This window comes from Cetorhinus maximus, chromosome 1 (genome assembly GCF_964194155.1).
Source record: "Cetorhinus maximus chromosome 1, sCetMax3.hap1.1, whole genome shotgun sequence".
Lineage (NCBI taxonomy): Eukaryota > Metazoa > Chordata > Chondrichthyes > Lamniformes > Cetorhinidae > Cetorhinus > Cetorhinus maximus.
The window spans coordinates 129913763-129941690 of NC_135879.1; the positions used below are offsets into that span (position 1 = coordinate 129913763).

General features: G+C 44.9%; 1 protein-coding gene across 8 annotated transcripts in view; it reads right to left on the reverse strand.

Annotated features, from left to right (window-relative positions):
* The window catches only part of LOC144683384 (uncharacterized), a 110981-nt gene extending 83858 nt beyond the window's left edge, over window positions 1-27123 (reverse strand). For 6 of the 8 annotated variants that reach the window (XM_078546387.1, XM_078546394.1, XM_078546377.1 and 3 more), the window contains exon 1: window positions 26939-27123. In XM_078546387.1, coding sequence (XP_078402513.1) covers window positions 26939-27044 — 106 coding nt within the window. In that variant the 5' untranslated portion in view covers window positions 27045-27123. Of the gene's footprint in view, window positions 1-1380; window positions 1430-26938 lie in introns of those variants that run through there. The other 2 variants (XM_078546360.1, XM_078546402.1) reach the window with 2 other exon arrangements.
* Window positions 27124-27928: the final 805 nt, after the last annotated feature.

The following is a 27928-nucleotide window of genomic DNA, read 5'->3' on the forward strand; positions in this document are numbered from 1 at the left end:
CTTAGGGCAGAATTTTACGTCCTGTGGTCGGGTGCGCGCCTGACCCGATTGGGCATAAAATCACGCAAGGTGACATCAGGCGAGGATCCCGACATCATCGCGCACTCGCGCAATATTTTGCTCAGCAGGCACGCTTCTGACTTTTGCGCCCGCCTGCTGACAATTAAGAGGGTAATTAAGCCCATTAACGGCGCAGTTGTCTCCAATTTTTCATGGCCAGCCCAACCTTGCGGATGGGCAAATTGGGCAGGCGGCTTTTACATTTTTCATCAAGCCTCATCCAAAGGCGGGATGAAATCTCCGTTATGAAATCGAATAAAAATAAATATCTGTGGACAGCAATTTTATGAGGTATGCTTTCAGGTGCTCAATTATGATGCATGGACATTTTTTTTGCAGATTTTTAAACCTTTATTTCATTATTTGCAGGTCTGCAGCTCCCTGAGGCAGCTGTCTGCCTTCAGGGAGCTCTCTCGCAATGCTCTCCCACGCACGCATGACATCATCGCCCACCCTCTTCCTGCCCCCACCCTGGCAGCACTGAAATTTTCAGTGCGTATTTCACGCTGGCTGGCTGTTAATTGGACAGTCAGCATGAAATCACAATCAGGGGCCAACCGCGTCAGGGGTCCATTTCCCAGATGCTCTTGGGCCCGCCGACCGTGCCTGCCCACCAAGGGTAAAATTCAGGCCTTAGAAACAGTAAGGATGGCATCTAAAGATGTAGCTGCAGCTTATAAAGAGAAGTTAGAAAAGTTGCCCGCAGCTTCTAAAGAGAAGTTAGCATATAAACATTTAAGATCCTGAGGTGCCTTGACAAGGTGGACATGGAGAGGATTCCTCCTCTTGTGGGAGAATCTAAAACTAGGGGTCGCCCATTTAAAACAGAGAGGAGGTGAAATTCTTTCACTCAGAGGGTCGTGAGTCTTTTGAACTCTCTTCGTGAAAAGGTGATGCAAGCAGTCTTTGAATACTTTCAAGGCAGAGGTGGATAGACTCTTGGTAAGCAAGCATAGGTTATTCGGGCTAGGTAGGATACAGATTTGCAGTTACTATCAAATCAGCCATGATCTTATTAAATGTGAGAGCAGTCTCAAGGAGCTGAATGGACTACGCCTGCTCCTTGTTCATACGTTTGTATGTTCATACAGTAAGGTTGGCTGTACAAGAATTATTTGCCTTACAAAGGGCGAGTGCATGCCTTTTTCAGAAGTAGTAGCATTTATCCAGGAGTGGGTAGTTGAAAAAATACTTAAGGTTGACAAGGCATTTAATCTTATAGCTTAAGAGCACACTTCTGCACTCAGAGACAATGAGAAATTTAAACAGAAAGCACAAGAGGTTGATAACCTTAAACAGCAGGTATAGGAGATTACATACCAGAAAGATCAACCTGGAATTGGCAGCTGAACAATCAGCCATGTTACTGCTGCAGCAGGATCTCTTTAGCTTAAGTGTGGGAACTGCTATGGTAGAAGCACAACAAGCCTAGCAGGAACTGAAGAAGTTCCAGAAGGAGAACGAGAAGCTCAAGCAGGAGCTTAGGGGCGCTAGAGGAGCAGTAAGAGAGGCAGCTAAATAGCCCCATCAGGAAGCAGATCATTCTCTCTATAAACTGAAGATAACAGAGCTGAAAGGGAAGTTAGGTAAACAGCAGGCTTTGGTTTACGAGAGGGATGCTATTGACACTGATGTAATGGCAAAGGTTCACAATTACCTTGGGATTAGGAACTTAAATTTACCAGCTTTACTCAGCCAAACTAAACAGCACCCAGATGAGACCCCAGCAGCTTTTGCCAATCATTTATACAATCAGAGCGCTCTCAGCACTGACAGCCAGTGGATGTCGCAAAGCGGGAAGATGAGGAGCAGGTTAAAGCTGTGTTCGGTCTGCCGGGACAGTCCTGTTTGTGGATTTTGGGTAGGAGGTAGAAGCGGGCCGTCTGAGGTTGGGCGACTATCAGGTTGCAGACACTTCCTCCTACCTCTCCTTGGACCATGACCCCACCACTGAACATCAAGCCATTGTTTCCAGAACTGTCACTGACCTCATCTCCTCTGGAGATCTTCCTCCCACAGCTTCCAACCTGATAGTCGCCCAACCTCGGACGGCCCGCTTCTACCTCCTACCCAAAATCCACAAACAGGACTGTCCCGGCAGACCGATCGTGTCAGCCTGTTCCTGCCCCACAGAACTCATTTCTCGCTATCTTGACTCCCTTCTCTCTCCCCTTGTCCAGTCCCTTCCCACCTACATCCGTGATTCCTCTGACACCCTACATCATATCAACAATTTCCAGTTCCCTGGCTCCAACCGCCTCCTCTTCACCACGGACATCCAATCCCTCTACACCTCCATCCCCCACCGGGATGGTCTGAGGGCTCTCAGCTTCTTCCTCGAACAGAGGCCCGAACAATCCCCATCCGTCTGGCTGAACTTGTTCTCACACTGAACAATTTCTCCTTTAACTCCTCTCACTTCCTCCAAATAAAAGGTGTGGCTATGGGTACCCTCATGGGCCCCAGCTATGCCTGTCTCTTTATGGGGTATGTGGAACATTCCTTGTTCCAGTCCTACTCCGGCCCCCTCCCACAACTCTTTCTCCGGTACATCGATGATTACTTCGGTGCTGCTTCATGCTCTCGTCGGGACCTGGAAAAATTTATTAATTTTGCTTCCAATCTCCACCCCTCCATCATTTTCACATGGTCCATCTCTGACACTTCCCTTCCCTTTCTTGACCTCTCTGTCTCAATTTCTGGTGATAGACTGTCCACCAATATCCATTACAAGCCTACTGACTCCCACAGCTACCTCGACTACAGCTCCTCACACCCCGCTTCCTGTAAGGACTCCATCCCATTCTCTCAGTTCCCTCGCCTCCGTTGCATCTGTTCTGATGATGCTACGTTCAGAAACAGTTCCTCTGACATGTCCTCCTTCTTCCTTAACCGAGGTTTTTCACCCACGGTAGTTGACAGGGCCCTCAACCGTGTCCGGCCCATCTACCGCGCACCCGCCCTCACGCCTTCTCCTCCCTCCCAGAAACATGATAGGGTCCCCCTTGTCCTCACTTATCACCCCACCAGCCTCTGCATTCAAAGGATCATCCTCCGCCATTTCCGCCAACTCCAGCATGATGCCACCACCAAACACATCTTCCCTTCACCCCCTCTGGTGGCATTCCATAGGGATCATTCCCTCTGTGACACCCTGGTCCACTCCTCCATCACCCCTACTCCTCAACCCCCTCCTACGGCACCTCCCCATGCGAACGCAAGATATGCAACACCTGCCCCTTCACTTCCTCTCTCCTCACCATCCAAGGGCCCAAACACTCCTTTCAAGTGAAGCAGCATTTCACTTGCATTTCCTTCAACTTAGTCTACTGCATTCGTTGCTCCCAATGCGGTTTCCTCTACATTGGAGAGACCAAACGCAGACTGGGTGACCGCTTTGCAGAACACCTTCGGTCTGTCTGCAAGCATCACCCAGACCTCCCTGTCACTGGCCATTTTAACACTCCACCCTGCTCTCTTGCCCACATGTCTGTCCTTGGCTTGCTGCATTGTTCCAGTGAAGCTCAACGCAAACTGGGGGAACAGCACCTCATCTTCCGACTAGGCACTTTACAGCCTTCCAGACTGAATATTGAGTTCAACAAATTTAGATCTTAAACTCCCTCCTCCATCCCCACCCCCTTTCCGTTTCTTCCCCCTCCTTTATGTTTTTTCCAATAATTTATATAGATTTTTCTTTTCCCACCTATTTCCATTATTTTTAATGTATTCCACCGATCATTTATCTATACCTTTTATGCCCTTTTAGTCTTATTTCACCCCACCCCCACTAGAGCCATCTGTACCTTGCTTGTCCTGCTATCCATTCTTAATTAGCACATTCTTATAGATAATATTACCACCTTCAACACCTCTTTGTTCTTTTGTCTGTGACATCTTTTGGTTATCTCCTCCTATCACTGCTTGCTTGTCCCAACAACCACCCACCCCCCTTCTCTCTCCCCCCCTTCCCCTTAAACCAGCTTATATTTCACCCCTCTCCTATTTTTACTTAGTTCTGTTGAAGGGTCATGAGGACTCGAAATATCAACTGTACTCTTCTCCGCCGATGCTGCCAGACCTGCTGAGTTTTTCCAGGTATTTTTTATTTTTTGTGTTAAATGAAAAACAGTCTAGGTGATTTCTGGGTGTCAAAAAAAGAAGTTTGTTTTGGGTAGAACACATTTTGGACACTAACAAAGCCTGTCAGGCCAATAGCACTGCTATTTGAATTTGAAATAACTTTTTGAAATGTAAAAAAAGTCAGGCACAATTTAGCGGATTACTTTGAATAACTAAAATGTTATCTAAAATAAAGAACAAACAAACACAATGGCCAGAATTTAACGGCCTGATCGCATCGGAGACGGAAGCATAAAATGCGGTGAGCCATTCTAAACTCCGTTGATTTCAGCTTGACTGTAAAATCCTGCTGTCATAAAATTCCACCCAATGTGTTAGTGCCTGGAATCAACTGTGAATGTTTGATTTCTATTTAAAGGTTTTATGAGAACATTGTACTGGACAGTAAAGTCTCTCCAGTGAAAGTGTTGATGTGACTCATAAATTGATAGCTTTCTCTTGGAGATGTTTGTGTCCTTGCCAAGAACATTTTAAGGGAACTGAATTTGATAAGTTTGGCCACTACCCGAGGCACTGGGACCATACAGGGGAGGATGAGCAAAGATTTCAAGCCAGAGACCCGCTTTGACCTTTTGATAAGATCACCTGAAAATTAAGAATATGTAGTGTGATAGGATGCCTGTGTGTGTGAAAATGTGAACTGTTATGTATGAAGCAATTAACATGCTGAAATACATGGGGAAATGCACAGAAAAACAGATCCCAGACATGCATAACTACTTGACAAACAGCATAGCAGGAAATGGTTAATGTGACCAGTAGAAAGAGACAACATTGTAAATCATCAAGGCACTGACGCATACTCTATAGAGAAACTGACTTTAAAACAAACAGGATAGAATTAAACACACTGGAAATGGTCAAAATTAAAATAAAGCAGATAAACATAGACATAGAAACATAGACAATAGGAACAGGAGTAGGTCATTCAGCCCTTCGAGCCTGCTTCACAATTCAATATGATCATGGCCGATCCTCTATCTCAATGCCATACTCCCACTCTCTCCCCATACCTCTTGACACATTTAGAGTCTAAAAATCTATCTATTTCCTTCTTAAATATATTCAGTGACTTGGCCTCCACAGCCTCCTTTGGTAGAGAATTCCACAGGTTCACCACCCTCTGAGTGAAGAAGTTCCTCCTCATCTCAGTCCAAAATGGTTTACCCTCAGTCCAGACTGTGCCTCTTGTTCCAGACCCCCATCCAGAGGAAACGTCATCACTGCATCCAGTCTGCCCAGACCTGTCAGAATTTTATACGTTTCAATGAGATCTCCTCTCATTCTTCTAAACTCAAGTGAATACAGGCCTAGTCTGCTCAATCTCTCCTCATACGACAATCCTGCTATCCTAGGAATCAGCCTGGTGAACCTTCACTGCACCCCCTCTATGGCAAGTATATCCTTTGTTAGGTAAGGAGACCAAAACTACACACACTACTCCAGGTGTTGTCTTACCAGGACCCTGTACACCTGCAGTAAGACATCCTTGCTCCTGTACTCAAATCCTCTTGCAATGTAGGCAACCGTACGATTTGCCTTCTTAACTACTTGCTGCATCTGCATGCTTGCTTTCAGTGACTGGTGTATAAGGACACCCAAGTCCCTTTGTGCATCAACATTTCCCATTCTATCACCATTTAAATAATACTCTGCCATCCTGTTTTTCCTACCAAAGTGGATAACTTCTTCACACATATCCACATTATACTGCATCTGCCATGTATTTGCCCACTCACTCAACTTGTCTAAATCATCTTGAAGCCTCTTAACATCCTCCTCGCCACTCACATTCCAACCTAGTTTTGTGTCGTCAGCAAACTTGGAAATAATACATTTGGTTCCCTCATCCAAATCAATGATATATATTGTGAATAGCTGGGGCCCAAGCACTGATCCCTGCGGTACCCCTCCCAGTCACTGCCTGCCACTCCAAAAAAGACCCATTTGTTCCTACTCTCTGTTTCCTGTCTGCTAACCAATTCTCAATCCATGCCAATATATTACCCCCAATCCATGTGCTTTAATTTTACACACTAGCCTCTTGTGTGGGACTTGATTAAAAGCTTTCTGAATATCCAAATATACCACATCCAATGGTTCTCCCTTATCTATTCTGCTAGTTACGTCCTCAAAAAACTCCAGTAGGTTTGTCAAACATGATTTCCCTTTCATAAATCCCTGTTGACCTTGTCTTATCCCATTGATATTTCCTAAGTGTCTTGTTATCACATCCTTTAAACTAGACCACCATTTTCCCTACTATTGATGTTAGGCTAACCGGTCTGTAATTCCGTGTTTTCTCCCTCCCTCCTTTTTTAAATAGTGGGGTCACATTTGCCACCCTCCAATCTGCCAGGACTGTTCCAGAATCTACAGAATTTTGGAAGATGACAACCAACACATCCATTATTTCCATAGCCACCTCCTCCAGCATCCTGGGATGTAGATAAACAGGCCCTGGGGATTTATCGCCTTTCAGTCCCATTAACTTCTCCAGCAATTTTTTTTTTTGTAAATACTAATTTCCTTCAATTCGTCCTTCTCACCAGACCCCTGCTTCCCTAGTATTTCTGGGAAGTTATTTGTGTCTTCCTCCGTGAAGACAGGACTAAAATAGTTACTTAATTGCTTTGCCATTTCTTTGTTCTCTATTATAAGTTCTCCCATTTTGGACTGTAAGTGACCTACATTCATCTTCACTAATCTTTTTCTTTTTACTTATTTATAGAAGCTTTTACAGTCTGCTTTTATGTTCCTTACAAGTCTACTCTCACACTTCATTTTTCCCTTCTTAATCAATCTCTTGCTCTTCCTTTGCTGAATTCTAAACTGCTCCCAATCCTCAGGTTTGCTACTCTTTCTAGCAATTTTATATCACTACTCTTTGGATCTAAAACTATCCTTAATTTATTTTGTTAGCCATGGTGTGGCTGCCTTTCCTGCTGTGTTTTTGTGCCAGAAAGGAATGTACGACTGTTGCAATGCATACATTCGTTCCTTAAGTATTAGCCATTGCCTATCCACAGTAATGCCATTTAATGAAGTTCCCCAATCTATCCTAGCCAACTCATGCCTCATACCTTCATAGTTCCCTTTGTTTAGATTTAGCACCCCAGTTTCAGATCGGACTACTTCACTTTCCATCCTAATGAAGAATTCTATCATGTTATGGTCAAAGCTCCCTAAAGGACCCCATACAACAAGATTATTAATTAACCCCTTCTCATTGCACAATACCAAATCTAGGATAGCCTGATCCCTAGTAGGTTCTTCAATCTACTGTTCTAAACAACCACCTCGTACACACTCCAGGAATTCATCCGCCACAGTATTATTGCTAATTTTGTTTGCCCAGTCTATATGTAGATTAAAGTCACCCATGATTACTGTAGCATCCTTGTCACATGCATCTCTAATTTCCTGTTTAATGCCATCCCCTACCTTACCACTACTGTTTGGAAGCCAATCAACAACTCCCATTAATGTTTTCTGCCCCTTGTTGCTTCTTAGCTCCACCCTGACTGATTCTACATTGAGATTTTCTGAACCAATATCCCCTCTCATTACTGCACTGATTTCATCCTTAACTAACAATGCCACCCCACCTCCTTTTCTTTTTTGCCTGTCTTTCCTAAATATCGAGTACCCTTGGATATTCAGTTCCCATCCTTGGTCACAATGCAGCCATGTCTCCGTAATCGCAATTATATCATGTCCATTTACATCTATTTGTGCTGTTAATTCATTTACCTTATCGCGAATGCTCCGTGTATTCAGACATAGTGCCTTTAGACTAGTCTTTTTAACATTTTTACATTTTTTTGTACTACGGCCCTTTTTGCTGCCAGCCCTTATTTCCTCCGCCTTCCATTTTCGCTTTCTATTTGCCTGTCTTTCATTCCCATCTTTGTTTCCCTCTCTTGTGTCTCCCCGCTCAGGTTCCCATCCCCCTGCCATTCCAGTTTAAACCTTCCCCCACAGTACTAGCAATTACCCCTGCAAAGATATTGGTCCTGGTCCTGCTGGGGTGCAATCCGTCCAGCTTGCACAGGTCCCATCGTCCCCAGAATCACTCCCAATGCCTCAGAATCTAAATCTCTCCCTCCTACACCATCTCTCCAGCCATGCATTCATCTGGTTTATTCTATTCCTGATCTCGCTAGCACGTGGCACTGAGAGTAATGCTAAGGTTACTACCTTTGAGGTCCTGCTTTTTAATTTATTTCCTAGCTCTCTATATTCTGCTTTCAGGATATCATCTCTCTTTCTACCTATGTCATTTATACCAATATGGACAATGACCTCTAACTGTTCACCCTCCCCCTTCAGAATGCCCTATAGCCGCTCAGTGACATCCTTCACCCTGGCACCAGGAAGGCAACATACCACCCTGGTGCCATTTCTGCAGCTGCAGAAACGTCTATCTGTTTCCCTTATAATAGAATCCCCTGTCATCATTGCTCTCCCACTCTTTTTTCTCCCCCCATTGTGCAGCTGAGCCACGGACTTGGCTCTTGCTGCATTGCCCTGAGAAACCATCGCCCCTAGCAGTATCCAAAATGGAAAATCTATCGGGTTGGGCACGCACCCACCCAAGGAACGTAAAATCCTGCCCCATGAATTGTCCAACTGAGTAAAGGGGAATAGAGACTGTCAGAATAGGACCATAGTTCCAGTGGTTCTGTGGTTGCCCTGCTACATGAGTATGCTGAATGGGAGGTCTTAAGGTGAAATCCCCATGAAATATGGTATGGGGAAGAGCTATGCGCTACTAAAAGGTCCACCGTTTGCTTTAAGCTAGCCCAGATCACCCAAATAGAGAGCCATGTATTGTTCCCAGTACTGACCCATAACATCACTGAGCTAAGGGTAAACTTTAGAATGCAAGAGGAGGCACTCAAAGCAATTGCACAGTTTGGACACCCTATGCCCCTTCTGTCATTAAGTCTGAAATCCATAATAGAAAGGACAGCCACCTCATAGCAGCATCTAGTCAAAATGAAACAGAATAACAAACAAAATAGCAAAAAGATGAGGGAATTAAGGGAATGATGCTGGTGGGGAACTGCCTATAAGTTGGGCAAGACCTGTGCATCAGAATACTGTAGATGTTGATGAACATAATCCAGGTATTGCTGCTAATTGCTGGTATTATCATGCACTGTTATCTGAGATGCTTGGTCCACAAATTAAATAAACAAACTCGTGGCTCAGAGATAGCTTCACTAATCAGTGGGAAGTAGTAATTAGTGAGGCATCAATAAGTATATTTCACCCTCAAGGCGGGGAGTCTTGAGAGATAATCATGCCTTAGAATTATGCTCTGTAAAAGAATTAAACCATGAGTGGAATCGTCCCAGAATTGCACAAAGTGCTGAAGTGGGCGGGAAAAAAGACATTTTGCCCGCCAGCCACAATGGCAGGTTTTCTCACTGTATCGTCCCATTCCCAGCACGTCTCGCCTCATTAATACTGAATTCCTGGAAAACATGCCGGATCACTGATGGGACAGCCTCTGATTCACCCGAGTCATGGTTGCTAAAGGGAGGAAACCTGCTGCCCCCAGTTTAGCAACACCTCCTTCGGGCACCTACTGCACACAGTGGAGGCTCCGCCATGAAGTCCTCTGCCCTCGCTCTGGGCGAAGACCAGCAAGTGAGGTCACCAATCCAGCATGGGAGGCGGTGACAGTGATGGCCAGCGCCTGCAAAAGAGGACAGCGGCCCAGTTCCAAAAAAGGATGAACTCCTCCGTTCCGCCAGGGTAAGTCACTCTTCTCATCACCCTCAACTCACACACTCACAAACCCATCACACGTTCACAGGGCCCTCATTCACTTCCAGTTCAAGGGACATCGCCATTCACTCTGTCATACACACCTTCATCTGCCCTGCGGATCATGTTCTCATCCCCTCCATGGCACTGCTCGCCACCCACACATGCCAGACATACTTCTCATCTGGCCTGGCAGGCGTCCTGCTTACACCCTCTCCATCTGTCTTCAAACAGGACAAGCTGGCACACAACAAAAGGGGGAGGTCACAGACAGGTGGAGGAATGCCTGACATCAAGGTCCTCACAGTCTTTGAAAATTGAGCCATCCAGCTGGCCATCGAAGATCTGGACTGTTCCTGCACTGATGGTGAGATCGACGGTGCTCAACCAAGCGAGGATCCAGCAGTCCAACGTCCCTCAGAAAGCCATGATGTGAGTCAGTTCCCCTGTTCCGCAGTCCCCTGCCATGCACCAATTATCACTCCTTGCTTTCGCAGATATATCTAAGAAGCAACCAAGGGAGTTCACGAGCCAGGTCACAACGCAAGCCCTAAAAACACCTCAGAAGAAGAATCTGATGACAGCCTAATTGAAGTCCCGTCACAGCGCTGTCCCACACTCTCCGCCAGCGCAGAGACACACACCTTGGTGGGACCTAGTTCTAGAGTAGCCTCGAGGTCACAATCTGGTGAGCAAATCGCATTGCTTGATCCACAGCAGGTGGTGGCAAGGATTTCCCGGGTTTCCAGCACTCGGAGGACTGCTGGAGGCCAGAAATCTGCTGAATTCGAGTCAGATGAGAAGCCTCTAGATTTGGTTATACCTCAGTTGTTGGAGCTGTAAAGGCAAGCTCGGGAACACCAGGAAGGATGTCCACTGCACTCCTCAGATTGCAAGGCATGATGGAGGAGTGCATCCGCTTTCAGGCTGAGGTGATAGCGCCAGCATGCCAGCGTACCGAGGTCAACGCTGGTAGGATGGCGGCCGCCATGGAGACCTTGGTCTATTACATTGGTCCTGCACTGTTGCATGGGCTGAATTCCATTGCTGACACCATAGTTGGCCTCCAACAGTGGCAACGCGAGAGGAGTAAGGGGCAGCTCGATCTCACTTCAGCTTCTCCTTCTCTTCAAGTAGGCATCCAGGAGCCCACAGATACCCATAGGGAGGAGGATCAGCAGATACACACCCCAGGGCCATCCACCCAGGTGACTGCAGGAATGTCCGGCCCATCCGAATCCTATCTTCCCATGACCCCAGCAGCTCTAGCTCCACAGGCCCAGGTGGATGCCACTGCCACACAGCAGGGCCCTGAAACCAGGTCAGGGGCCTCCAGGTCCCCGCCCTCCAGAGGACACCCATCAAAGTCATCACAGGCAAGGCTTGGCAGTCAGCAGGCTGCCTCCACCTCTGCTATGAATATCGGAGGAGCACTAAGACATAGTGGCAGGGTTAGGAAGGTTAAGAAAATGTAGTTGCACAACCTGGGCACTCGTGTTAATCACTTATACTTATGTTCAGTATTGTAAGTAAAGTCCCAAGAATGTTTCCTTGCCAATGGCTCCTTGTTCTGATAAACAGTGTTTGTGTCACTCAGACGTGAAACCTTGGTTCCTGCACAAGATAAAGGCAGGTGTCTCAGTCCAGGGTCCCTTCCCTGTGCAGTGTGAAACCTTCAGACTAAAGCGATGGTCTGGTTTCACACTCACAGGACACAATAATGGTGCTTGTCATTGCTGCCAGAATGTTGTGGACAGGCGTCGCAGAGTTCCATCATTCTCTCTATGTGCTCTCAGCACCTTTGAGGTGGGGCTGGCTCCCCATTTCTTCAGCATTTGTGACTGGTGACACTGTGCTCCTGAAGGGGTCAGGTGCTGAAGGCTGACAAAGGATCAAGTGCATTTAAAGTTTCATGGCTGTGTCTCCATGACATGACCCTGATCATAGAGTGCAAGTGAGCTGCCCTCTGTCAGACAGGAGTCAGACATTCACAGAGGCAATGTGAAGATCGATGCAGAGTCTGCACTGCATGTTGTTATCATCCTCCTGGAAGCTAACAATAATTAGGGCTGCATCTCCATGACACGAGCCTGAGCACTGAGGGTATGTGCGCTGCCATCAGCCACACTGGAGTCAATTGTTCACAGTTGCAAGGTGAGGATATCAGGACTGTCCTCACTGCATCTTGTCATCATCCTCCACAAATCTTGCGGATATGAGGGCCTCCCAAGCATGCCTGCCTTGTCTGGCCAGTGTGATGGCTGCATCTTTGCCTTCGAGGACCTGATCATCGTCATCCTCTTGGATGTCCTCCGCATTGGAGGATACATGCAGCTTCTCCTTCTCCTCCTCAGCCAGGTCCTCCCCTGTTGCAGCACTAGGTTGTGGAGAGCACAGCAAGCTATGATGGCGTGCAACACCATCTGGGGACTGAATTGCAGTACTCCACTGGACCTGTCAACGCAGCAGAAACTAATTTTCAAAATGCCTTTTGTTTGGTCCACCAAAGTCCAGGTCGTGCAATGAGCCTCGTTGTACCGTTGCTCTTCTGCAGTCTGAGGCCGCTGTATGGGTGTCATCAGCCACATCCTCTGTGGGCAGCCCTTGTCCCTGAGGAGCCAACCCTGCAGCCTCCGTGGACCCTGGAAGACATCAGAGATCTGAGACCTACTAAGAGTTTAGAAATCGTGGACACTCCCTGGGAATCATGCACAGACCTGTAGGATGTGTTTGTGGTGGTCGCACACCATTTGAACATTCAGTGAGTGGAAGCCCTTGCAGTTAACGTAGCTGATTGCTTGTTGCCATGGAGATCTAAGCGCCACATGAGTGCAGTCGATGACACCCTGCCAGAGATCTGCACAAACCCAGAGCGCTTGCTTCCTGGCTTTCCGTATCCTGGGTGAAATCACAAAGTTTTGTGCCTTCGTGAAGATGGCGTCCATGACCTCCTGGATTCACTTGTGCATGGAGGCTTGTGAGACCCTGCACAGGTCACATGTGGAGCCCTGGAAGGAGCCACTGGTGTAAAAACTAAGCTCCACAGTCACTTTCACAGCCGCTGGCAATGGATGTCCTCCATGTCTCCATGCGCCAAATCCTGCAGCAGGTGGAATATGTGACCGACCAGTTCCCTCAACATGCACAGTCTTTGGCAACATTGGTTCTCAGTTATCTGCAGGAATGACAGAGGCCATCTATAGACCCTTTGTCTAGCAAGGCGCTTACGAGCGACGGCTGTCCGTGGATCTTCAACTCTGTGAACAACAGGCCCTGCCACCCCTTCATCTTGAAGGAGGTGCTCCTCCCATTGCTGAGCCAGGCGCCTCCACCACTCTTTTCTTCTATCTGTCTGGTCTCTGTGGCAGACCACTAAATTACCAGGCTCCATGATCCTGATGTTCTCCTCCTGCAGGACCAAAGAGAGCAACACGTGGGTTAACATGGATGTACTAAGAACCTCTCTTGGTTAAGTCTGATGTCCCCTTCACGCATGCAGGAGAGTGCTGGCCACCACTTGGATGGCCATGGTGTAGTGCGCTCATTGGCTGCCCAAAACCCCACCCACCTCCGCCCCACTCCACTTCACCAATTGGCGGCAGCTTTGCCCACTGGGCTGCATGCTGTGCTCTCAGCTCAGGTGCAGGCATTCTCCTAACCCACACTGCAAGGCTGCGCTGTTAGCTTGAATTATAATGGATTCTTGTCTAAACCTTACTAAAGGCAATGTACATCCTGACTTGTGCCTTGTAGATGGTGGGCCGACTTTGGGGAGTCAGGAGGCGAGTTACTCGCCGCAGGGTTCCTAGCCTCTGACCTGTTCTTGTAGACAGAATTTATATGGCTAGTCCAGTTAGTTAGACTAACCATAACCAATATAAATTATAAGGTGTCTGGCTGTGTGAGAATCCTTTTACTGAAGAATGTTATAGATTTGGAGCTACCATCAGCTACCAAAGGCCAATCAAAAATCAATTATGTGTCCTGGTAACTGGCTAATTGGCTTAAATGGTTTGTAAATGAGGGGACTAGTTAACGGTTTAATGTATGAGAAAGAAGATTGAAATCATGTTCTTTGCAGTGCAGAGAAGACGGATCCAAAGGGAAGAGATTGCCCCTAACCGGAATCTGAGGACTGAGCAGATCACAGAAGCCTGAAAGATAAACTATAGGAGTCTGCACCAAAGAGAAGTCCAAGAAGAACAAAAAAGACAAATCCAGTCAGGGTATTGCGTATTCTGTTGATCATAGTGAAAGCAGGGAAGTATAACATTTTAAGCTGTGCTAATTACTGCCTAGTTTACTCAGTCTATGCCTAAAATATCTTTCCACTTTGCTACCATTTGACAATCTTGCCACCAACACATTTATCACAACTTAATTCCTTACAGTATACTGGAGGTATGCACTCTACTGAGTGCCCCCTTCATTTGTTGGTAATTGTTTTAGTTGCATATATATTGCCCACATGTCACTATGTCACCAAACAAGAAATAAAGGTAATTTCTTTCACGGAAATGAGTACAAACAAATTCACAATAAACAGTCTTGTGCATATTTTCAACTCTAAGCATTCATGATTTGCCTATGAATCAGAGTCCATATTTAAGATCAGCACTATATATAAGTGAGGTTAAGTTTCAAAATTGGAACATGCTATTGTAGATGTTTATCTCATACGTCATTGTTGACTATAAGCAATGTGCATTCTTAACATAATAGCAAGTTAATATATTATTAAAACTTTAAATTGGCTTCTTAATTTCCAAAATGATGAATTTTTAACCATGGGAACTTCTAAATAATCTTGGTGTACAATCTTAAAATGCCCACAATCAAAAGCCCCTGAAGTAACATTTTATCTAACAATGTAAACCAAAGGAAATGGTTGACTTCATAGGTGCAACTTGTTTGGGGGCCTGTTATAATAGACCAAAATAATCCACTCATAAGCGCAAAATATATTGTGTTCCTTTAACCGTAAATACTTAATTGTTAAGTAAGCAGAAGTGACAACAGACAAATGAAAATCTTACATTTGTATAACACCCTTCGTGCCCTTGGGATATCTGAAAATGCTTCTACCTACTGGGAGAATTCAATTTACCTTATAGTCATTTGGTAATACAGAACTTGAGTATTGCTGAAAAAAGAGAATTTTTTTGTCAAATCTTTTTACCTTGCACTCATCAGGACAATTCGCAAGAATACCAGACATAGAGGGAACAACAGTTTATACTGATGCTTTCTCCATGGCAACACCTCTACCAATCAGAGTCCATTTGCCAACCAATTAGCACTCTCTTCTCATATAGTATAAATTGTTGTTCTCTTTATACTTGGTATTCTTGCAAGTTGCCTTGATGCGTGCAAGATGAAAATCATCTACAAAAAATGCCTCTTTTTTTAGCAATACTCAATTCACCTTTTTGACTTTCTGCTTAAATTTGGAGTTTGTTTTGAAAAACATGCCTACATCATAAAATCATACTATGAAAAGGACATAATTCCAGAGAAAGTGCAAAAGAAATTTACAAGGATGGTATCAGAGCTCTCAGAGAAGATTGAACACTTTGAGGATTTTTTCTTTAGAAACAGAGAAAATTTAGGGGTGAAAGCAAAATACTACGGATGCTGGAAATCTGAAATAAAAACCAAAAATGCTGGAAAAACTCAGCAGGTCTGGCAGCATCTGTGGAGATAGAAATAGAGTTAACGTTTCAAGTCAGTGTGGCTCTTTTTCAGACTTAGGAGTGACCTGATAGAGGACATCTAAAATTGTGAATAGGTTGGACAGGGTAGAATTGGAGAGAATGTTTCCACTTGTGAGGGAATCCGAAACTAGGGGTCATTAATACAAGTTGAATACTAATAAATCCGAAAGGGAAATCTGAAGAAATTTATTTACTCGCAGAATGGTTAGAATTTGAACTTTGCTAGCGCAAGAAGTGATTGAGGCAAATAGCTTGGATGCTTTCAAAAGGAAAGAAGGAAAGAAGAAAGGGGAAAATATGCTGAAAGGCTAAGATGAATCAGAGACAATGGGAGGAGGATTCATATGGAGTATAAACACCAGCAACGTTGGGAGGACTGGCCTCTTTCTGTAGCATATATTCTAAATAATTCTATGTAAAATGTATGCAAACATAAATACTATATTCATTTTATGCATGATTCTTTTTAGGGGGATAAGACACAGGAATGGCCACTTGCTTTAGTTTCCTGAGGCACCACAGCTAGTCTCATGCAAGATACTTAAATACTGCACAATATACAAATAGCTCCAATAGCAAAATGATCTACATTAGACCCACATATTAAAGAGTAACACACATCTACATTGTTTAGGTAACAGGGAAAGTGCAACCACTGCATACATTGAGCAGAAAAATAAAATGCTAATTTCCTTCCTTCTCAATTGTTTTCTCTCTAAGTCAGTGGAAGCCTGATCCAGTACATTGTGCAGAAAAATATGTTGTTTGTTCAAAAATGACCAATATGATTGTCAAAGATTGATACCCCATCAAGCAAATGAATAATGTCAGGCTACGTAATGGATTTCTGTAAATGTTTTCAACATAAACACATAATTATTCAGTTTTGACAAATGCAATATACTGCTGGGTTCTTATTTTGCCATGCATTTTTAAACAGCATATTCTTCAAAAATTACTTAGTATTTGGATAGGACAAAAAAAGATTACATCTAAGATTTGTACACATGTTACTATAATTTCATATCAAAAGATAAAATATTATTATTGTTTTTTTTGTTTGTTCATGGAATGTGAGCATCGCTGACAGGACAATTTATTGTCCATCCTTAATTGCCCTTAAGCAAGTGGTGGTGAGCTGCCTTCTTGAATCATTGCTTTTTCCGGATTTTGTCACACTTCTTGAGTGTTGTTCAAGCCGCACCCATCCAGGCAAGTGGAAAGTATTCCATCTTGACCCGCGCTTTGTAGATGGTAAACTGGCTTTGGGGAGTCAGGAGGTGAGTCAACGCTGCAGAATTCCCAGCTTCTGAGTTGTTCTTTATAGCCACATTAATATAGGCCAGATTTTCACTCCTGAGGCAGGTAGCTCAAGTCAGGAACTTTCCCAGCTTGGTGCACTTGCCTTGGGAAATGTTCACTGTGGGGTGGGTGGGGGAGGTGGGGAGCAGGTGCAGCAGGAGCTGGCTGAAGTCAAGCTTACCGTCCCCTGATGCAAATCGAAGGTGGACACAGGGCTGCCAAGTGCCAAGGTGGGATGGTTAAAAGGCCCACCTTGGTTCTCTGGGACTTCATCCCAGTTGTTTTGTTAAATATTAGGCCCTCAGCCCTCACAGCCCCCCTCACCCCTTTCACCCATTCACCATAGCTTCCATTCTAATTCATGCCAACCCAATCCCACACCCACTCCCAATAGCCCTTCATGCTCTTCATGCCAATTCACTCAGTATCCACCATAGGCAGATCCCAGGAACCTTGGCCTGAATTTTACGCACATCGTGCGCACATGTTCAGCGGGCCTGGAAGTGGATGCTTTATCCACTCCCACCCGCAATCGCAACCGGGTGTAATTTCACACCGGCTGGCCAACTAAGGGCCAACCAGTCTGAAATGTGCCTGGACATTGGCTCAGCACTGCTGGTGGGGGTGGGAGCATGGCGGGCGCCGGGTCCAATGGTGATCCAGAGGAGGCATTTAAAAGAACACAGGCAGCTCCTTAAAGGCTGCAAGGAGTTGGGAAGGTGCCTCAGTGGGCTGTCAACAAGAGAGTGCAATATCATACACTTGGCAAGAGCAATGGCCACAGCACCCTCTGGGCACGCCAGGCGAGAGGGCAATGCCTGTGGACATTCTGCCTCCCGGTTCTCTGATGAGTGCCAGTGTGCTCTAATGGAGACAGTGAGTGCCCAGCGTGACATCCTCATACCGTGGATGGCAAGAGGAGGCCACTCCATGTGACAAAGAAGGCCTGGACGGTGGTGGCTGTCCGGTTGAACGGGCATGATGTTGTGTACTGCACATAGATCCAGGGCCGGAAGTGGTTCAATGATCTTCTGCCCTCCGCAAGGGCAAGCACCAACATGGCATGGAACTGTGTATAGATGTCTTGGAAACCATTCTTCATGATGCTCAGGGGTGCGAGATGCAGAGTGTCAAATGGCACATGTCCATGTGCGTGCCAAGGCTGGGAGATGTGCCCACTTTCTTTGTGTTTATAGAAGGGTGAGGTGTGCTAATCTGACGGGCACTTCAACCTGCATCTCCTTGGGGTAGGGGTGCGAGGCTGGGATGGTGTGGCAGGTATAGGAGGTACTAATGAATGCACTTTTGCCTGTACAGAAGAGAAACCATAATGCATTGGAGTGCACACAAATGGGTGGTGGGGTCTCCAACGTACTGATACTTTTCAAGCTTGAGATGGACACCCTGGACATGGAATGCAAGCATAGAGCTAGGTCCACAGGTTGCGGAGAGGCAGGGGTCTCAGACAGGTGAGAGACTGGGGGAGTGTATAAGAGCTGTAGGATTGCGGCATCTCCAATGAGACGTTCTAATCAACAGTCCACATTACTCGTCCAATCACAGTGTCTCAGTGAGGCAGTGTCCATCCTGACAAGCAACCATAGTTCATACACAGTTACCTTGTTACAATGTAATCAACTGACATATTCTGTTCTTCCCTCAGAAGTGCCATCCTCACCATTCTTGATAGACCTTGAGGACCCTCCCTTGACACCAGAGAAGGAGACAGCATTCAAAGGACTGCTGGAGACCAGGACCATGCTGAGTCTGAGGCACATGATGAGCCTCTGGAGTCGTCCATCAGGTGGTAGATGCTGGATGTCCAGCAGGATGCATGGAAGGATCTGACGGAGATTCCTGAGGGTCTGCGTGCCATGATCACTGTCATGGAGGAGTCCATGTGAAGTGTGAGGACTGATTTGACCTGGACTTCCAAACGCACTCCCTCCTCCATTGAGAGAGTGGCGACTCTCATGGAGAGATGGCTCCAGGAACAGAACAGGGGTTTCTGGGGCTGTGTTCGGACCTGCAAGCCCCCAAATTGGCAGTGAACTCAGCAGGTCACTGCCAGTATGAGAGATGGATGAGGCATCTAGTCTGCCCATCCATCGATGGTGAGCAGGGAGGTTCAAACCAACCTCATGCTGGAGGACCAGCCGCATGTTACATCTGCGAGCTCCTCTCATGGCGCTCCAGACAAAGGCAGCAGCTCCTCTGCCCCTCTGCCAGTGCCCATGGCAACTAATGAGGCCTTGACAACCGAGGAGTGCCCAGCCATGATGCTGGATGTTCCCTCCCAGGCAGTGCCTAAACAGACTCCGCCAGCCAGAGGATGTCCACCAATGTCATCAGGGCCAACAGGGCATCACAGCCAGATAATGCTGCTGCCAGTGGTAGGGGGCTGGCAGGACACAGCACTTGCAGGTGGAAGTCTACAGCACTATAAACACAAGAGGGGTTGTCATGGGTGATATTACTTCAGCTGAAATGTATTCTGTGTTCAAATTGTGTAAACATGACCACCATTTAAAGGCGTTATGATGCTTCATGGTCTGAATGTGCTTTATGTTTCTCATGGGTTTTGAGCATGGGAGTGGCTTGTGACAAACGGGAAGGACTGAAAACATGATTTTAAAGGTTGTTACTTGAGATAAGGGTGACAGGGTGGCCTCATCAGCAGCTTTCAGTAAGGAGGCTTTACGCTGCTCTCACTTTCAAGCCATGCTTTGGATGCCTAGCTGAATGAATGGAGAATCAAGGCCTTTCTGGTCTCCCTGCCTCCCACAAGGTTCATCACTTCTGCAGCCATGTCCTCACCCTGGGCCTGCTCTGGCTCTTCATCAGCCTCATCGGCTGAGTCGTCCTCCATGGCCTGGGGAGCTGCCTCGCTGTCTTCATCCTCCAAAAGGTCGCCCCTTCACAGAGCCAGATTGTGCAATGCACAGCACACAGCGACAATAAGTGAGATCCACTCTGGAGGATATTGCAGTGCTCTCCCAGATCAGTCCAGGCAGCGGAACCTCATCTTGAGCAGGCAATGGTCCTCTCAATTACCGCCCTTGTGAAGCCATGACTTCTGTTGTACCTCTCCTCTGCTTCTGTCCTTGGGTGTCGGAACAGCACCATGAGCCGCCTTTTCAGGGGATAGCCTTTGTCACCCAGGAGCCAACTATCCAACCGAGCTGGAACGATGAAGAGCCTTGACACCTGGGAGTGGCGCAGGGTGTATGCATCATGGCAGCTGCTCGGGTTCCTGGCACAGACCTGCAAAATCTATGTCCTGTGGTTGTAAGCAATCTGGATGTTAATGGAGGGGAAGCCCTTTCTGTTGCCGAAGGCACTCGGCTTACCCACTGGCACCTTTTGGCCACATGAGTGCAATCAATGGCACCCCGGATGTGGGGGAACCCAGCAATTGCAGCAAAGCCTCTGACTCGCTCAGCCTGGCTAGCTTCATCAGTCCGGAAAGGAATGAAGCTCATCACCTGCCTGAACAGAGCATCAGTGACCAGCTTGACACAGCTGTGGGCAGCAGGTTGGCAAAAAAAACATAGAACTTCCACTTATCCTTGGAAGGAGCCAGAGGCGAGAAAGTTCAGGGCCATTGTCACCTTAAGAGCCACTGGCATCGGGTGGCCACCAATACAGTTTGAAGTGATCTCTGTGGCAAATGGAGGTCACAGTCGTCCTAGAGAAGTGGAGCCCCCTTTAGCACCGGATCTCTGACATGTCCAGGTAGCTGCAGGATAATGGCATCTTCTGTGGACCCTTCCTCCTTGCACTTCCTGCTGGCCGTGCACCCCATGTAGCTGCACTTCTCTTTTCATACATCGCTCTCTGCCTGCGGACACCAGCCCTCCTCTCTCTTCTGGCCCTCTTCTCCTCAGAGGAGGAGGTCCCTCCAGCAGAGTAGACAATCCCCATTTGCTGGAGTACAGATGGCACAGGATAGTGCCCTGCAGGGTGCACTTGGCAGAAAGCCTTTAAAGAAAGCTTGTAAGCCAAAGTGTCCTCCAGAAAACACAGACAATGCAAATTAACTGTCAGAAAAGCACCTACAACCCAACTCTCACCTAAAGTCCTACCTACTCACAGAGCCACGGCTCTAGTTGACTTTTCTCCTGCCCTGGATTGTGTTTCAAAAATAGGATGGCCGCCTGGCCCGTGCATTGACCACAAAATCGCACAGGCCAGTAAAATTTCAATCAATTGCCTTTTTAATGGGCTTAATTGCCCGTTTAATTGTTGGTGGGTGCACTTCCAACTCCCATGCATGCCCACCGACTGTAATATGACACAATGACGCAATGACGTTGGGACGCATGCCCAATGTTTTCTCATGCGACTTCATGTGAGGTCGGGTTGGCTGCGCACCAAATCCTGCAATGTAAAATTCTGGCCCATGTTGAGACAAAATAAAATAAAGTTTAAAATATTTATTATAGAGTTCACTATATAAAAAAGTAACATTCATGAAGGCCCGTTCAATACATTTAAATATCCTCAAGTGCTTAATCCCTTAGTAAAACAAACATTTGTATTCATAACCTCACATCAAGGTCAGTTACTCCTTTCATAACCTCTTTGAGCTCTCAATCAAACTGTGAACTTACAGCCCCTCCACTGTGATAGCAATAGGTTGTGGAAATCAGTCAAGCCGTAATAATGCTGTAATGATAGCACTTAGGGTTAAGTCAACAAACACCTATTTAATCTGCTAGAACAGATTTTTATGACTCTGACAGACACAGGCAGGCAGTTTATTCCCATTTTTAAAGGGCAAGGGATTTAAATAACTTAGTAGCTTGACCATTCTACATACCTTATCTGCCCTCCAAGAGCATTGACATCTTCACCATACAGTTGTGAAACACACACTGCACATTAAGGCCGCTCCTAAAGCGAAAATCACTTCTGCTTTCCTGCTCACTGAGTTCAAATGGCCTAGCCGATTTGTAATTCTTGCCTGTGCACTTCACACCCTTTCCCCTACCAGAAAAAATGCCAGGCAAATGCACTTGATCTGCCGGAAATGGGGGCAGGACTTCTGGATCTGTCTGCCTTTTTTAAAGGTTCATAGAATCTCCAATTCAGTGAATATCCCTACTTCTGACCTTATCTTAGAGGTAAGGCCATTGGCAAAGCTGCTAAAGATAGTTGGGCCAAGGACACTACCATGGCGAACTCCCTCAGTAATATCAAAGGGCTGAGATGGTTGACCTCCAACAACCACAATCATTTCCTTTATGCTAAGTATGACTCCAGGCATTAGAGCGATTTCCTTTTGATTCCCATTGACTCCAATTTTGCTTGGGATCCTTGATGCCACGTTAAGTCAAATGCTACCTCGATGTCAAGGGCAACAACTCCTAACTCGCTTCTTGAATTCACTCTGATGAAGAGTCATACGGACTCGAAACGTTAACTGTATTCCTCTCCGCAGATGCTGCCAGACCTGCCAAGTTTTTCCAGCTATTTTTATTTTTATTTTTGTTTCTTGAATTCACCTCTTTGTTCAGGTTTGGACCAAGGCTGAAATGAGACCTAGAGCCTACTGGCCCTGATGGATGGGCCATTTGTGATCATGGGATAGAAATCTGTTCATGCAGCCTTGCTTCTGTCAGAGCTAGGTAGACTACATCAATGCCCTGGAAGCAGCCAGTAGTGGAGTCATAGAGTTATACAGCACAGAAACAGGCCCTTCAGCCCATCGTGTCTGTGCCAGCAATCAGGCACCTATCTATTGTAATCCCATTTTCCAGCACTTGGCCCGTAGCTTTCCTCCTCATTATTTACGACACCACTAATTTTCATGTCATCTACAAACTCATTGATCATACCTTCTATATTCATATCTAAATCATTAATCTATGCTACAAACAGCAAAAGTCCCAGCACTGATCCCCGCAGACTCGTCATAGACTTCCAATCGCAAAAACAACCTTCAACCATCATCTTCTGCCTCCTGCCACTAAGCCAATTTTGGATACAATTTGCCAAATTGCCCTGGATCCCATGGGCTCTTATCTTCTTGACCATTCTCCCATACGGAACCTTGTCAAAAGTCTTACTGAATTCCATATAGACTACATCAACAACACTACCCTCATCGACACAACTAGTCACTTCCTTGAAAAATTCAAGCAAATTTGTTAGACATGATTTCCCCCTGACAAAGCAATGCTGACGATCCCTGATTAATCCCTGCCTCTCCAAGTGGAGATTAATCCTGTCCCTCAGAATTTTTTCCAATAGTTTCCCTACCACTGATATTAGACTCACTGGCCTGCAATTACCTGGTTTATTCCTATTAGCCTTCTTGAGTAATGGTACCATGATTACTCATGATTATTGTAGCCCCCTTGTTACATGCCTATAGACAACTCCTACTAATGTTTTCCACCCCTTGTTGCTTCTTAGCTCCACCCAGACTGATTCTACATCTCGATTTTCTGAGCCAATATCCTCTCTCACTATTGCACTGATTTCATCCTTAACTAACAACGTCACACCACCTCTTTTTGCCTGTCCTTCCTAAATGTTTTGGTTCACTCCCTGCCCAGTGTTTGACAATGATATCAATGAGGAAACTCATGCAGGTCATGCGGATAACCAGTAATGCGTATGCCCATGAGCAAAATGGCACTACCCAAATGAAATTTTCTCCCACATGTACCAAAAATGTCAAATTTGATAGCATCAATAGTCCTACTTTGCATTCAGCAATTAAAAATACAATGGAATTATTGAGTAACATTTTATTTCCACTTTTGTCCTTGAAGAAATGATGAAAGTAGCTTACCTGACAGTAAAGCAATCTTCAACATAGTGTACATCAAGCTTGGTCCCTAGCAAAACTAAGATCACTGGAAATTGAAGCTATCCCTCAGGTAGCTGAAGTCATAACTGACACAAAGGAAGATGGTCATGGTTATCAGTGGGCAGTTATTGCAGGCTAAACATTGATGCAGCAATTCATCAGGGAATTGTCCAACCAATTCCACCTCCTTCATCAATGACCTTCATAAGGTCAGGGGTGGGACTGTTTTCTGACATTAGAACCATAAAACCATAGAAAAGTTACAGCACAAAAGGAGGCCATTCAGCCCATCTTGTCCATGCCAGCCTGAGGACACCCAGGTACCCTTTCTAATCTCACATTCCTGCACCCGGCCCATAGCCCTGCAGCTTACAGCACTTAAGGTGCAGATCCAGGTACTTTTTAAAAGAGTTTAAAGTTTCTGCCTCTACCACCAACTTGGTCAGCAAATTCCAGACACCCACTACCCTCTGGATAAAAAAGTTCTTCCTCGTGTCCCCCCTACATCTTCTGCCACTTATCTTGAATCTATGTCCCCTGGTTCTAGAATTCTCCACCAAGGGAAACAATTTTATCCTGTCCACTCTATCTATTCCCCTCATAATTTTGTACACCTCAATCAAGTCACCTCTCAGCCTTCTTTGTTCCATGGAAAATAACCCCAACCTATCCAAACTCTCCTCGTAGCTACACTTTTCTAACCCTGGCAACATTCTTGTAAACCTCCTCTGCACTCTCTCCAGAGCTATTACGTCCTTCCTGTAATGTGATGACCAGAACTGCACACAATACTCCAGTTGTGGCCTCACCAGTGTTTTATACAATTCCAACATTATATCCTTATTTTTATATTCTATACCTCTGCCAATGAAGGAGAGCATTCCATATGCCTTCTTTCCCACAGTATTCAACTCTACTCACAATTTCTCCAACAACAAAGCAACCCATGCAAACAGCCAGACTTGCAGGTAACATTTGCGCCATATAAGTGCCAAATAATGACCATCCAAACAACAGAAAATCCAGCAATCCCTCTCTATCCATCAATGACACTAGTTGAATCTCTCACCTTCAACATCTTAGGGGTTACCAATGACTGGAGGTTTAATTGAACCAGTCATTTTAACACTGGCCACAAGAGCAGACAGCAGTTTTGTATTTTGAATTAGCTGTCTTACTCTCCGATCCCACAACAGGCTCTACGCTAACAGTTTCCAAACTGTGGTCTCCAGTTGGGGTTGCAGAAGCAGCAAATAGAGGCATGGGAAATTTCTGAGAATTGCAGTTTTTTCTGGTTATTTCTGCATTCAAATGAGGAAAATTCCTATAACATGAATGAGTGTGTTGCTATCCACACAGGTCTTCAATTTGTCATGTACTGTGCAAGAATTAAAAATTAGAGTACATTTTTTAAAAGATAAAAAGATAAATCCTGAAGCTGGGCATGACAGCTTCCCAAGAGTCCCAAGAGGCTCTTTCTCTTTGAACTATTCAGTCAACCCCTGTATTCTCTCCTCATCCACTCTTAACCATCCACCCACTGTCCCTGACTCCTATTTCCTCCCATTTAAGATGTGTTATGAAGGCAGAGGTCCCCATGCTTTAAGTCACTTTCCTTCTTCCCCTCCTTCTCCCAACTTCTTTTCCTATCTGTTTATTTCAAAGAGTTTGTTTGCTAACAAAATTTAATCACTAAATAGAACCAGATGCTATGGTTTATGATTTTGCTATTTACTATCTGAGGTTAGGTTGAATGGAATGTTACTCTAAATATTCATTTGCTGACTGCAAAATAAAGGAGCTTAATAATCTATATCTGACCTTGTGTCACTAAACTACTAATCAGTCAACCTACCAGATGTTAACATAGTACAAATGGGGCTTATGCGGACTTGAAACGTTAACTCTGCTTCTCTCTCCACAGATGCTGTCAGACCTGCTGAGTTTTTCCAGCATTTTCTGTTTTTATTTCATATTTCCAGCAGCTGCAGTATTTTTCTTTTATCTTGGTAATTGAGCATATCAGGTGAATGTATTCCTACTTCTGGAAACTGGCTTTGCCTACATCCAGTAGAATGGATGATGGTCTGTTTTGCTCCAAGAATCCTTAGTGGGAGGAATCTGGGCAATATGTGTCCATTTCCTTGTGAAAGCAAGTCAATAGCAAATAAAACATATTTTGGCAACAAGTAACATTAAACTGGTAGTTTGATTTATAGGTGCACAAGATAGTTTTTGTGAGAAATGGAATATTTACTCTTGTGCCTTCTTTGGATTGGGCTTAAATAACAATGTTGGGAGAAAATAAACCCAGCTTTATTCCCTGTGTTGCATGCCTGGCATGAAAACACTCAATGCTGACGCTGTTCAAAAATAAGAAAGTATTTCATTTCCTAATACTGACATACCTCACTGTCAACATTATCAAAGTCCACAAGAAAATCTGTCAACACACTTTGATACTGATTTACAAAATTATAGTACATTTTGATATACATAATGGTTAATATGAATGTTAAATTTTGTTCATTTAGGTATTTCTGAAAAGCTAATTTAATTGAAAAACATTACTTTGCATCCATCACAGCGCTGTGTAGTCCACGTATGCAAACTGCATTGCCAACACACTTTCAAGCCATTTCATGTAATGATGAATTTGCTGCTAAAAATAATTTACTGTCTAGTTAAATAATCTTTCAGAACTTAGCAAAAGTACACTCTATAAAAAGAATATGCTATCTGAAAAGAACACAGAAGGATTTAGGATTTGCAATTACCTCACCAGGGGATTATCAAAATTGTAGAAAAATGTGGCATCAAATGCTTTCTAGTCTGGAAACTGACTACTGAAAATCTAACCTGTGTCAATTTTAAAGGAAAACACAAACTGAGCCATAAAATGCCTTTGCTGACAAAATATCCTTTTCCTGCAGTGTATAATTCATTAAAACCTGACAGGAATAAAAGCTCAATACATCTTTGAATACAAGTGTCAATTTTAAAAGAGCAGTTCTATTCATTCTATAACTGAAAGCATCCTCTCTGCAGTGTCACTCATTATTACACCAGAGGGGCCATGATTTCAGTACTGATAAATCTTTGTAAAAAATAAGCTACTTACTGTATCTGTGGTTCTTACCTTCAGATGGGGGGAAGAAATCAGACAAACAGATAATATAAACAGCCAGAGCAATTGTTATTATTTTCATGAGGACCATTCTTGCCATTGTCGTTTCAGCACATTGTTGGAAAGTAATAAGTTCTAGTCTTTCTGTCTGTGGTAAGTTCCTTCCTCTACATATTCAATCCCACTAAGGAAGGGGGCGGTAACAAAACTTCTTGGTGATGTTTTTGATTTGTTGAATTTGATTTGTTAAAAAAGTACAATTGTGAATTGCAATGTGTAACGTACCATTAATCTGTGCATCAGTGTTACAATACAATATATAAATACTGTATTAAAATCCTTTTTGAGTTTGCCCAATGACTGCTGTTTAAAGCAATGAAAAGCAGTTTCTTATGGACCAAGAAGGACCAAGATTCATTTTCTGATCTTAGGTGATCAGACAACTTAGTCGGTTGCAGTTAGCATGATAAAATAGGTTTGATTCAGTTGGCAGCATTTTGCTTTGGACTGAGTAGTGGGTGTAAGCACTATGAACTTGAACACAAAACCAAGGCTGATGTGACTGTAGCACCTAAAGAGTGCACAGAGATTGGCAGTGCTATTGTTTGGATGAAACGTTAATCCATTTGCAGAGGTAGATGTAAACCATCCTATGCTGTTTGTAGAAGAGCAGAGAGCTGTCCTGATGTTCTGACTAACATTCTTCCCTCATCCAATACCATCAAAGGTAAAATAGTTGGATTATCTAGTATTTCATTTGTATTTTGTGGGGCTTTGCTGTGAACCAATTGGCTGCCACATTTATAGTAATAATGACCATGCTTTAAGGGCAGAATTTTCCCTCCATTGGGGGGGAGGTTTAAGAGCGGGTGTGCGGAGGTGCGCCACCGATCGGCACCCCCAATTGGAGGTGCGCCGCCATTTTACGTGGGCGGGCCAATTAAAGCCCATCCAGCATGACGTCCGCCAAGAAGCTCTATGTGC